Below are 13,361 nucleotides of genomic sequence, written 5' to 3' on the forward strand. Positions count from 1 at the left end.
AGCCAGCCAAAGAGCCACATGCGGCTCTCGAGCCGCGGGTTGGCCACCACTGTTCTAGGGCATGGGCAATGTATGACTCTTCCATAATCTGGCCCACCAGGCATTCACATGATTATTACATTACAGTCATACAATATTTGTTGCATGAAATTGTTGTTTCCTCAAATTGGTTAAGATGTATTTGTTCATTATTAATTAATTTATTTGATTGAATAATGGATTTCACACACTCACTCTCTCTCTCTCATATATATATATATATATATATATATATATATATATATACACAAACACACACACATTCAATTGGGATATCACGTTTAATGATTAATTACATTTGATACTTGGTTTATTAATCACGATTAGAACAGTGAGGCCGTTTTTAAATCCATGCGTTAAAAATACTGTACCCTTGTTAACAAGTGTGCTTACCGCAAGCCCCACGTTAAGTATGCTCCTTCATTTGTTTTTTAAGCAGACATTAATGTGCCGTCGCCATTTTGTCATATTAACTGACTTCGCACACAAACGTTCGTGAGTTGTAGGTAAGAAACGAGTTTAAAAACGCTTATTTTTTACGTTGTTATTGACAGTTATCTGATTCTGCAAGTAGTCACGAACAAGTATCGGCTCTGGGTATCCACGAGCTAAACATTTCACTCATTTTTTAACAATTGAATGTATTGTCGCCAACAGCATCTGTTACTTTGTCTTGAACGAACTCCGAAACAATGCTTTCGTCACATCTAAAGGTGAGCGCTCATTACATTTACGCTTAAAAAATAATGTGAATAGGTACCCCTGATCAGTATCCCCTGCGAGGTAGTCATTCGGGCGTTGGACTTGATTCCCAGATGGCCAAAGACGGACGGTTCAACTTCAAACTTTTGGTGCCACCAAGGGTGAATAATTGCAGCCAGGTGTCTGCGGTTAAACCCCAAGAGAGTGTCGAGAACAGAGTTGAGCTGGTGAGTACGAAGTATTTATACTTAAGTAAAATTTTAGGTGTCTGCTAATTTAGTTATTATATACTGAGTATTTATTTTTCTGACAACGTTTGAGTTAACTCTTAAAACAGACTAAGTTTGTCAAGATACTGTATGTTCATCCATTTTTGTCAACAACGGAAAAAAGACAGATCTCAATCACTGTTGAGATGTTGGTGATTTGAGATATTTGGGGCAAATAAAGCAGGGGGGGAAATTAAAACAAGAGGAACGTGAACCAGTAAGCAATGACGATGGCAACATAATTGGAGAAGCAGATATTACCAATCCATTGGTCTCGTCAGCTACAAGAATATGGTGAATGTGCAGTGTCCTCTGTACACCTACAAACTAACAGCTTCTGGCCTAATCAGAAAACACATACCTGTATAAGTGAGTCATGTTTTTTTTTCAGTTTTCAATGGCTTGTTTAGTGATTTTCTGTCATGATTTCACGGCGCTAACAAAGATATTAGACCACGTTTTGTTTTTTCTGTGCTTTTTGAATTTTATTGAAGGAGTTGAATCAGTACTTCGACTTTTTGCAGTCATTATTTACTGAAGTAGTTCTACATCTACTTTCGGAATATATTGTGTGAGAGCTGTGTTCACCATGGACATGTGGTGTATTGAGAAAATAACCAATATCCCCCGTTGCTCTGTAAACGGTGGACATAAAATATCGTCACTCCCTTTTTCAAATACCAGGTTTTTGTGACATTAAGAAAATTAGTTCAAGAAAAGTCATGTAAAAGCTTGTGCAACCAGATTATCTCAATTGATTATTTTTATTTCACCTCTTTTAAATTACCTTTGTTTTCAATTAAATTGTATTGATTATAAGACATAATGGGGAAAACAAATATTTTAAATTACTTATCTTGGTGTAATTTTTCATAAAAAGCTTATTTCAAATGTTTTTTTTTTTTATGATTACTCTATTTTTTTTAAATCACAAATCTTTGCACTTGATCAGGAGACCCTCTCTATCCACTGTACATGTGTTGACCTATTGCTTTTGTTTAGGGTCCCAGTAAATATTTTGTGATAGACCAAAACACGCCAGCCCTCAGCAAAAGTGCTGTTGCCCCAACTAAACCAATCACACAAGGTAATGTCTACGGTGGAACACACATCTTAAAGATGAAGATGCACTGCGTCAAGTGTAAAAGTTGTATGTTATTTGTGTCCTTAAAAGATTGCCTCAAGATGACAGTGGCCCCAACAGAGAGAGTGGAGGTAATATATATAAAAAGTCAACAGCCTCTAAATCTACCAGTGGTGCATATGTAAATGCAGCGCCACAACTGCTTGGTGGTGCCACATTAATTCTAGTGTTGCAATGTGTGCTACACTGCATTAACTTGTCATGCCACTGGCGCACCCTGAGTTCATCTACTGCAAAGTATTCAAGAAAAATAGCACAATTTATACAACAGTATGGAGCATTGGGTTTGGTATCAATTCTTGGGAATCAATTGGAACTGGGAGTAACCTTCCGATTCTGCCAGAGTCATTCACATTTGTAAAATTCCGGTTACCCGTTTCGATGCCACGTCTCCTGAATGGAATAAGTTCACAGCTGCGAACCGCATGCACATGCACACGGCGGCAATCCAAGGTGTGGCTTGAGCAGTCTCATCACAACACTTTCAGTGACATTACAGGTATATTGTGCAAAGGAGGTCACACGACCGGTAAAAGTTAACAGTGCTGTGGATGACGAGCAGAGACCGCAGCAGACTTCAATCATCTTACACGGGGCAAACAATGAATGGAGATATGGCCATTTTCCTCAACATGAACGATGTAACTATCTGCTGCTATTTTGAAATGGGTTGCTAAGATATTCTGTTTTGCTTCTATACACCAAGTTAGGTTAGCCCATCAGTGGGAGCAACATGTATACACTCATTTTCAAATGTGTATTTTCTGAGGTTTTCAAAAATAATCCTCTGTTGTGCAGTGGAACCTATACTCCGGTGAAAAGAAAATGAAAAACAAACAATTCAGGTTTGATATTAATACTTTGTTGACAAATTGAGAGGATTTAATCTAAAAATAGCTGATTAGCTAGGCCATTTAGGCCAGGGTGTCCAAACCTTTGCTTCCAAGGGCTACATTTAGAAAAACAGGAGGCAAGGGCCTTAATGTTTATTGATGTATAAAGCAAGACATAAAGTTTTCAGTATGTGTGGGTGGTCAGTGGCCTTACCAAATGATGTGTTATTGGTTGAAAATGAAACAGTGAGAGATGTTAAACTTCTTATCTTCTCCTTTGTTTGCCACTCAGTGTGTAGATAGCAAACCTTCAGGATGTGCCATATTTTCATTTTAGTCTATGCTCCGGGCTGCTAAAAAATGGATGGCCATGGTTTGGACACCCCTGACTTAAACGATGCAAACATATTTCTACCCTGGCCCCTAAAAGAATTGGAATCAGCAGTCGTTGGGAACTGAAATGGAAACAAGCAACCAGAACTTGAATTCAAATTCAAACGATCATGCTCAACCCTAGGGAGCCTGTCTAATGTGCGCCACAACAAGCGCACAAGTCATGCGCACGGCACGGGGCCGCACTGTAGTGGGTACCACAGCATGATTTGGCAGCTGCACATATAAAATCTCATTTATGGCCACCAAAATCCTCGGGGGATACTTGCGTAAATAATCTGGATCGAATGGTCCACAGAGTGACTGTGCTCCTGGACAGCTTTGTTCAAAAATGTTTGACGAGGTGGAGAAAATCAAATGCTGGAAATTCAAAGTGGACTCTGATGCTGCGCAAAGCGAGCGGAAACTTCAGGAGAACAAAAGAACAATTGAGACTCAGCGCAAGGCCATTCAAGAGTTGCAGGTGTGTGCCTTTTGAGGCAAATACTGCGCATGTCCTGTATTTGTGTAATTTCACATTGTGTGAGTGTGTGCTTTACAGTTTCAAAATGAAAGTCTAAGCATCAAGCTTGAGGAACAGATGAGTGAAAATGAGGATTGGCGGAACAAGTATGTTTTTTTTATGTTGTTGTTTTTTTGTACCCAGCAGTTTCCACATGCACAGTCCTGCTTTTGAATAATCAATGTTTTGATTCAGACACAATGCAACCCGCAACTTGTGTAATTTGCTGAAAGAAACATTTGAGCGGTCGGCAGACAAAATGCAATTATGTGAGTGTGTTCAGCTCTTCCGCAAATCTCGCGGCCTCATCAATGTGCCAAAATTGACACACATTTCTACGTTTTATAGTTGAATCTGAGCGAGATGAGACACATCACCTTCTAATGGAAAACGGTGAACGTGTTCAGGTAAAATACATAACATCAGCTAAAAAATGAGGAATAAACGGTCAGACAATGAATAATTAATCTTCCCAGAAACTGATAGTGGCATTTGAACACCTTCGCGGTCAAGCTGAAGCCAATCAGAACGAGTTGGATTCTGGTTCGTTCTTCAACATTTCTTTCTTCTTTGCATGTTGACCAAAAAAAAAAAAAAACTCTTTTCATTCACAGTTAAAGCAAATTTACAAAAACTTGAAGAGCTGAAAGAAAACTATCAGCAAGAATGCACCCTAAAAGAGAACACGGTCAGTAAGTAGAAGACTGATGACTGCCTTTGTAACACAAACTGCTAAAAGACTTGACGGCTCCACAGGTGGCGATGCTGGAAGCTAAACTTCAGGAGAAAGTAGGCGAACTAGAGGAAGTCCAGCGTGACCTTCATGATACTCAAAATCAATGCAGACTGCTTCAAGAGGCCACAAGTAAGAATGATGCCAAAAAGTTAATCACATGATTACATTTATCGACATTCAGTTAATTATTTTCTTAAAGGGGACACATTACGCAATATTGACTTTAACAGAGTGTTTCACATAGTTGGGTCTTTGGAGTGTCTGCCAACCCATCAAGTAAAATGAAATGGTTAGGACCTGATATACTGCGTTCCAGGAAAGAGAATATGCAAATAGATTAATTTAACATGTGCAGTAGGATTTACAGCGGCTATAAAAAGTCTACACACCCCTGTTCAAACATCGGGTTTTTGCAATATAAGAAAATGAAACACACTGCCTGCTAATTGGAACTGTTCATGGTTCTTTCAACTTGTCTAAGGCTTCCAGTTTGAGCTGAAGAAAAACAACCCCAAAGCCTGATATGCAATTTCAACTTGCCTTCTGAAATGTTCCATGGTGAAACCATCAACGCTACCAAAATAAAAATTAAAAAAAAGAATGCAGCGGTCTCTCATCAAAAAGGCCCTTAGTCTGAATGTTGTGTGAGCTGCCTGTTTCAGAAAATGTGTCCGTGAGCAAGACGTATTGTGTTTCCCTGAATTGAGGAGTCACATTTTGTGTTTGGAGTTGTCACTTGGTGCTGTGGGTGTCGCGTGCACTGATCCACACAATACTGTAACTCAGTATAAAACCGCAGTTATGCGATGAAGTGTTTCCTCCCTGAGCGAAAATACACTCAAAGCTTTGAATTTGTGGGCACTGGCCTTGTCCAAACCCTCTAGCTCCGTCCTTAGCAGGGTAATAGTAGATTTGGATTTTTCAGTATAGTTGATTTATTTATTTATTTCAGTTACTTTTTAGAGCAAGTTTGTTCATTTTAATTCATTTAAAAGTTTTCCAAAAAGCTTAGTTTTAGTTTTTATTAGTTTTGTCTTAAATATATTTATATGGAGTATTTGTCAAGTGCAAGAAAAAAAAGGTCGCTAAGTTGTGTGTAAGAAAAGTAAACTATTACTGTCAAACAACTGTGTGTACTTGCTTACTCCAGACGTACATATACAGTACAATGAACCTCAAAAGCTCTGTTATGATACGAAGTGACAAAGATGAAAACTTTGACATATCCATGATGATATTTAGTTTTAGAAATGTAAGATGTTTTTTCAGTTAGTCTTAGGTTTTTTAAAAGCACTATAGTTTTTATTTTGTCAAATTTTTTTGTTTTGTTTTATTTCAGTTGTAGTTATTTTGTTAGTGTTCAATGAACTATTATAACATTGGTCCCTCGTTGTCATGGTATAGAAAGCCCTACACCAGGGGTCGCCAACCTTTTTGAAACTGAACTACTTCTTGGGTAATGACTAATGAGAAGGGCTAACCGTTTGATACATGCAGTACATCATCATCATCATCATCATCATCTTCCTAACCGCTTGATCCTCACTAGGGTCGCGGGGGGTGCTGGAGCCTATCCCAGCTGTCTCCGGACAGTAGGCGGGGGACACCCTGAATCGGTTGCCAGCCAATCGCAGGGCACACAGAGACGAACAACCATTCACACTCACACTCACACCTAGGGACAATTTAGAGTGTTCAATCAGCCTGCCATGCATATTTTTGGAATGTGGGAGGAAACCGGAGCACCCGGAGAAAACCCACGCAGGCCCGGGGAGAACATGCAAACTCCACACAGGGAGGCCGGAGCTGGAATCTAACCCGGTACCTCTGCACTGTGAAGCCAACGTGCTAACCACTGGACTACCGGGCCACCCTACATGCAGTACAGTACTTATGAAATAATTCAAATTATCCATCCATCCATTTTCCGAGCCGTTTGATCCTCACTAGGGTCGTGGGGGGTGCTGGAGCCTATCCCAGCTGTCTTCAGGCAGTAGGCGGGGGACACCCAGAATCGGTTGCCAGCCAATCGCAGGGCACACAGAGACGAACAACCATCCACACTCACAATCACACCTAGGGACAATTTCAGAGAGTTCAATCAGCCTGCCACACATGTTTTTGGAACGTGGGAGGAAACCGGAGTACCCGGAGAAAACCCACGCAGGCCCGGGGAGAACATGCAAACTCCACACAGGGAGCTGCGAAGTCGACGTGCTAACCACTGGACTACCGGGCCGCCCTCATTCAAATTATCTTTCATCAAAACTACTCAATATCTGTTCTTAATAATGAATGATATTCAATTATGTGAAGACAATTGATCGAGAATTTCCCACAATAATTGTTTTAAAATGTAAAAATGAGTGCACCTGAGCCTTCACAATGTTCAACTCATTTTGTAATAGACAAAATGTTTTTTTTAACTTTTGTAGCTCAACAATGTGAAGAGCTAAGACGCTCAAAAATGGAGAAAGAGTCCCTTCTCGAAAAACTACACTCAGCAGAGCAGCGCTGTAAAGAGAGCGAGGTGATTTTTGTTTCTGCTCTGTCCGTGTCTGATTGACCTGCATACTGTATCTGCTCGACATCATAAAACTCTCCAAGAGCCCCTCAGTTGTGGGTTGTCTGCTTTAGCTGAAACATGTTCCCCCCCTCAAAGACAAGACAGGAGGCCATGGGTGTTGTGCTGAGACACAGCAAAGAAGAACATGAACAGATCCTCAGCAGCAAAGAGTTAAGCTTGAAGGAGGCTTGCAGAGTTAAAAATGAACTAGCCGAGACGCTCGAGCAAGTTCAGAGAAACCTTGTGGAGCTGCAGAATTCGTTAGCCTTTGAGGAACGAAGGTACATACTCTTGAGAATTCACAGCACGGAAGCCTGAGTGGTGATTACTTTGGTCATTTTGGTCCCGGAATTACTGTTTAAGGTCTAAGGATTGCGAGGAAAAACTAATGGAGAAAAACAAAGAACTTGAAAGGAGTCTTCAAGTTGTGGGTGAGTCTAAGTGAAAGAAATCTTAACACATTTGGTGCTCAATTTGTATTTTTAAAAAAAAGCAAAGCAACTATTTTTTACTCTGACAGGAGAACTTAAAGAACAGAGGGCAAGAAAAGATGAGCAAATCACCATCCTTCAGAGTGAATTAGTGAGTTTGACTTATTTTAGTGTGCATATTGCTGTATTTCAATTGAAAGCACTGTTTCTTTGTTATTTGTGCTCTCAGGAAAAAAGCTTGCGCTTAATAGAGCTTGTGAAGGGAAAAGCTGATGTCCTTGAGGTCAGAGTGAATGATCTCCAAGATGAGCTTTCGGCAAAAACCATAGAAGTACAGCGAGTCATGGTGATGCACAACAGTAATTTCCAAATGGATATATATTTTAAGAACCCTTCATTGATCAGACAACTTTTTTCCCCCTTAAACCAGTGTGAGGCAGAGACTATACATGCAGACAACGAAAAGCTCAAGAGAGCTGGTGAAAAGGCAGAAGAATTTTTCTTGGAGAAGCAGCGCAACTCTGAGGTTTTTACATCAACTGTGGAAATAGTATGGGAGCAGACACATTGTAATGATTGCACTAGTCAGCTCCATGTGTTTTCACGCTGTTCCACAGAGCAAAGTACACGAGCTGGAGGAAAAGTTGTTCAGTGAAATGAAGAAAACAGAGGAGTGCAGCTTTGAGATAGTACAACTGAAAACAGAACTCACACAGCATCAGTGAGTCACTCCATCATTAACAGCCTCCTATTATATCACACTGTCGTATTGCGCATGACCAGTGCTGTTCCGCTTTACAGAGCTAAGTATGAAGAGCTGCTGTCTAACTTTAATGAGGTTAATTTCGAGAAGAAAGCTTTTGAGCTGAAGTTTGAGAACACATCCTCTGATATGAAAGCCATCACGGCAACCATGAAGGTCTGAGTTTTGCCTCATGTTTAGGTCGCTAAACCATGTAAACTTGACATCTAAACCTGCAAATTGTATCCATCAATTAGTAAAAAAAAAAAAAAGTTATTTGTGAATCTGTAAATTTGACTGGCAGGGGAGTGAGGAGAAGGCTGTGAAGCTCGCAAAGGAAATTCAGAAACTGGAAGAGGATAACCAACGTTTAAGGTCAGTTTATATTTTAGAGATGAGTTAGATTAGTTTTATTTGGGTTTCCGAGTGTGTGGAATTAAACAGACTTGAAAGTCTATCTCTGAAAATTTGTTTGTGCGCGAACCGTTCAAAATGTTACCGGATTATGACTTAGATGTATAAATATACGGGGGCTTGGATGCACAAATTATTTTGCACTTGGTATTAGTCTGCCACCAACAAGAACACCAAAATGCTTAAAAGTAAAGAAATAAAAGTAGGTTTCTAAAATAACACGTCCCTGCAGGAATCCGTCATTCTGCAATCGCGGGATTTGGAATTTGGTTTGGATTTCAAAGCGCTGCAGAATTTAAAGCAATCTGGTAAAAAGGACAAGATGCATATTACATTGAATGTAGTGTTCAAGTTAGCAGCTAGATGTCGCAGTCAGGCTACAGTTGCATTAAAGCATGGCATGAGGCCCAATCCAGATTTTTTTATTGTTGTTAAATCTGCTCTTTTTATGTTCTCGTTCACATTACAAAAACAAATGTAAACTCTCCGTGATCTGATATGCATGCGCACAAAGCACAATGCCGAGTGACACGCAAAAGACAACGCACGGCAGTGAAAATGTTTGATATGTTGATAGAATGGCCTTTCCCAGAATATAAACGTTTTTAAAATAGCTCTCCAAAGATTTTGGACATTTTTTGTTATCATATGTGATGAGAATGACTTTCTCTGAATTGCATTGAATTCAATTCAATTTCTATCCATCCATTATCCGAGCCGCTTATCCTCACAAGGGTCGCCACACTGGAAGGCCGGAGCCCAGATTTGAACTCTGGACCTCCGCACTGTGAGGCGGATATGTTAACCAGTCGATCACTGTGTTGCCCCAATTCCACTTCCTGTAATTCAAATTCAGTTCTATATCCTGTGTGGTGAAGTAAATTCAAATTCAAAAGTTTAGCATTTTCTAAGACAAAGCATCTTGTGTCTTTTAAGATGATTAAAGTGTATATACATTTGTTTTGGGGTGTTTTATAGAGCGGAAGTGCACACTATTCAAAGTTTAACCCAAAGACAGTATGCAGAAATTGAGATGTTGCAGAAGAAAATGGAAGACAACGTAAGCAACTTCAAATTAATGCTCAGCGACTATTTTCTTTTGTGATTTTAACATTTCGCTTTAATGTAGTGTCAGCATTTGCAGGAGAAGGTTGTGCAAACAGAAGGACAGATCAAAGCCGCAGAAGTAAAGGTGAGGAGAAATAAAGATGTGTGATTATTACTTGTTTTACTTTGACACTGGTCTGACATTGTTTTGTTTTTTTAGTGCTCTTACCTCATGAAGAAAATTGGGGCTCATCGTAAAGCAGGAGAATATCAGAAAGAGGTTTGTAAGACCTACAAACCCGATCATCTACTGGCTTTCTGCACAGCTCAACTTCTCACTCGTGTATTTCAGATTAAAAAGCTTAAGACACAAATGGCAAAAGAGCTTGTGAAATACAGTGAACTTGAAAATAAGGTATGCTTATTATCCTCTTGTGGAGTAAAATATGTTTTAAAAACATGCTTAATGCAAGCCTTTTTTTGTCAGATGACCAGTCTGTATGATGAATCAAACAACCAGAAAAGACAGCTTGAAGAAAAGCATCAAAAGCTGGTTGAAGAGCTTCATGAAAAATCTTCATTTGCAGCAGATCTTGACAATAAGGTTGTTTTTATAATGAACTACATTTTTTGGCCCTTCTGAGCAGTGGTTCCCAATATCTTTGGGCTTCTGCACCCCCGAACCATTCCATGAGTATCCCCTCACTCAAATGTGTTAATGATTCTGGAAAAGTAAAATGTAACACAGCTGATTATTAAATGAAAATAATGTTATTTTGTTTCCTTAATTTCCACATTAAATTCTTAGGCATTTTAACAAAAAAATGAAATCTAAAAATATTAGCCTTGAAAATAGATTAGTAATATCAATAAAATAGGACTATACTTTTTAAAAACGGCCTTTGTTATACTATGTACAGCGTGGGAGTGACGTCACGAGTGTCAAAAGTGATAGAATACTACGTTTTCTCCATAGATAAAAGAGCTGCGATTAACCACAGACGAGGCTATCAAGAGTAAAGAGGACGCAGAACACAAGTGTCAACACAAGACAGCTGATATTGTCGCACTGATGGAAAAACACAAAGTACGCTTTGATCCCCACACATGTGACCCCTGCACACTTTTACTGCCCGTTCAAACACATCCTTCATTTTGTCCTTCCTAGAACCAATATGACCGCATGGTCAAAGAAAAGGATGCGGAACTGGATGAGATGAGGAAGCGTGAGACAGAGGCCATTAGCTGCCGGGTGGCTCTGGTACTGAGAACTCAAACAAATTCAGTCACAAAACAAACCTAAAAAAATAGTTTATAGATGAAGATTTATTCATTACATTTTCTGAAATAGGAGATTGATGTCTCAAAGTTTAAGACTGAAAACGGTCAACTGAAGAAGCAGCTGATAACAGCAAAGGTATTGTCTTATTAATATTCATTTTCTTTCTTTTTTTTATATGCAATTGACTATTGTGTTTTTGTTGTCAGGATAACTTTCAAAAAGAGTTAAGTGATCTGAAGAAAGAATTGTCTTCGCTTAAATTATCTCGGCTTTCCCAAGACAAGAGCAACACGGTATACATACATGACACAAATAAAAGAGCACCGACTACCTCACCTATTTATATCTATATATATATTACTATGACTGTACTAATATTTCTAGGCAAATCCCTTCTACACAAATCATAAAGGGAGACATGCAGAAACACCGAGAAGCAAGTCTTCAAAGATGAACGTGTTTGACTTCGCCGAGGTCTGTAAAAGGCCACTGTATATTTTGCTGTAATGAAGAAGCCTAAACTAGTCAATTGTGTACATCTGCATTAATATGTACTGGTGACCATTAAAGTATCACACACATTTATTGTTGAGAAAAATGTAACATAAGATCCATCATATGGTTTGTTATGTGTGTGTTAGGAATGTGACTTCGGTTCCATGAGGATGTCGGGTGAAAAAAACCCAAAGATCAAGGTAGAACCTTCATTGCTCTGTGATGAATGGGGGATCATTATCAATAGTAAAGACTTAACGTACCATTGAATCAACTCTCAATTTATGCACAAGGAACATCAGGACTCTGCTTCCCCGGTAAATGGGACAAAGCAGGCTGGCAGAGCAGAAAAAATCAAAGTAACTGATTGATCATTTGTACAATCTGAAATGTTTTGACTCCTCAACATGCTGATGAATTGCAACTGCTTTGCAGACCTATAGAATAAGGACGCCCCCTAGTGCTGACAAGCCAGGGAGCTGGAAGAAGAGAGCCTTGGAGCTGGAACCCAAGTCTGACAACTCTGATCCAAACAATGTTTTGGTGAGAATGTTTTTTTTTTTGTTACCCAATAACAGGAGTAGGTCAAAGGTAGTCTCATTTGTCCTTCTGATTTTGACAGACTTTAAAAAACACGCCAGCACCACACTTCTCGGTTCCCCTCTCTCAATGCAACCGATCCAAAAAGGTAATGTGAATGTCTCAGAAAGAATTACAATTATTTTAGTAACCAAATTGCTGCATTTCTTTTTACCCAACTCCAGAGCCCCACTGCTCTTAAGTCACCGGGAACCGCCCTAAAGTTAGCGGGCATCAAGAGGATGCGTGATGCTGGCTGGATCGCTGTCAGTGACAGTGAGAAAAAGAAGAAAAAGGCTCGGGGGAAGATTTTTGCATAAGTAGTGTCTTTGTAGACACCTTAGATGCAGTTAAGTTTTCTATTCTCTAATTTTGAAAGGCACATTTCTTATGTGGTAAAAATAGTGGTGGTGTGGTAGTCATAGAAGAAAAGCAGGAAGAGGTATAGTTTTGTAGTTGCGGTTCTTACGGTAGTATTGTCCTAAGCATAGTAATAGTCACAGATTGCTGGTTTAGAATTCATTGTGTTGTTATTGTTGTGGTGTAGGAGTCATAGTTTGCAAGCGTAGTAAAAAAAAAAACAACAACAAACAGACATTAGTTTTTCACTGATTTATGCAGCAGTACTTATAACAGTATGCTAGTGCAGTATTGCCGCACACAGCGAGTTACTTGTAGCTGTTGTAGTAGTCATCAGAATAATGCCTTAGTAAAGTTAGTTTTGTAGTATTTTACTACGTTAATAGTTATGACCTGGTATGTGCATACTTTTTCAGTTTGATAGTAAATGGTCAAAGAAATATTTATTTTTATTTAAGCAATCAAATGTGAACTGTACATAATTCTTCATAAGAAATCATAAAAAGATAATAAATGATTTATTTTCTGCAATGAAAATGTTCCAGTTTACTACTTAACAGTGAAAAGCTGAGGTCATACTGATGCTGTCAATGCATGGGCTTTGCAATACATTCATTCATTCATTCATTCATCTTCCGAGCCGCTTGATCCTCACTAGGGTCGCAGGGGGTGCTGGAGCCTATCCCAGCTGTCTTCGGGCAGTAGGCGGGAGACACCCTGAATCGGTTGCCAGCCAATCGCAGGGCACACAGAAACGAACAACCATTCGCACTCACACTCACACCTAGGCACAATTAAGAGTGTTCAATCAGCCTGCCACGTATGTT

General features: G+C 39.4%; 1 protein-coding gene across 1 annotated transcript; it reads left to right on the top strand.

Annotated features, from left to right (window-relative positions):
* The first annotated feature begins 475 nt into the window (after nucleotides 1-475).
* On the top strand, nucleotides 476-12,873 carry sycp1 (synaptonemal complex protein 1). Its single transcript, XM_052075081.1, has 36 exons — nucleotides 476-545; nucleotides 697-752; nucleotides 855-968; nucleotides 2,013-2,097; nucleotides 2,185-2,225; nucleotides 3,679-3,843; nucleotides 3,922-3,989; nucleotides 4,078-4,151; nucleotides 4,231-4,289; nucleotides 4,359-4,425; nucleotides 4,497-4,570; nucleotides 4,639-4,747; nucleotides 7,054-7,148; nucleotides 7,281-7,465; nucleotides 7,548-7,615; nucleotides 7,705-7,766; nucleotides 7,845-7,961; nucleotides 8,046-8,141; nucleotides 8,233-8,336; nucleotides 8,417-8,534; nucleotides 8,662-8,732; nucleotides 9,750-9,831; nucleotides 9,901-9,963; nucleotides 10,039-10,098; nucleotides 10,171-10,233; nucleotides 10,306-10,422; nucleotides 10,795-10,905; nucleotides 10,987-11,079; nucleotides 11,170-11,235; nucleotides 11,307-11,393; nucleotides 11,485-11,574; nucleotides 11,742-11,795; nucleotides 11,889-11,954; nucleotides 12,031-12,138; nucleotides 12,218-12,283; nucleotides 12,360-12,873. The coding sequence occupies exons 2-36, from the start codon at nucleotides 732-734 to the stop codon at nucleotides 12,492-12,494; spliced, it is 3,054 nt and encodes a 1,017-aa protein (XP_051931041.1). The 5' UTR covers nucleotides 476-545; nucleotides 697-731; the 3' UTR covers nucleotides 12,495-12,873.
* The last annotated feature ends 488 nt before the right edge of the window (nucleotides 12,874-13,361 follow it).

This window comes from Hippocampus zosterae, chromosome 9 (genome assembly GCF_025434085.1).
Source record: "Hippocampus zosterae strain Florida chromosome 9, ASM2543408v3, whole genome shotgun sequence".
NCBI classification, from domain to species: domain Eukaryota; kingdom Metazoa; phylum Chordata; class Actinopteri; order Syngnathiformes; family Syngnathidae; genus Hippocampus; species Hippocampus zosterae.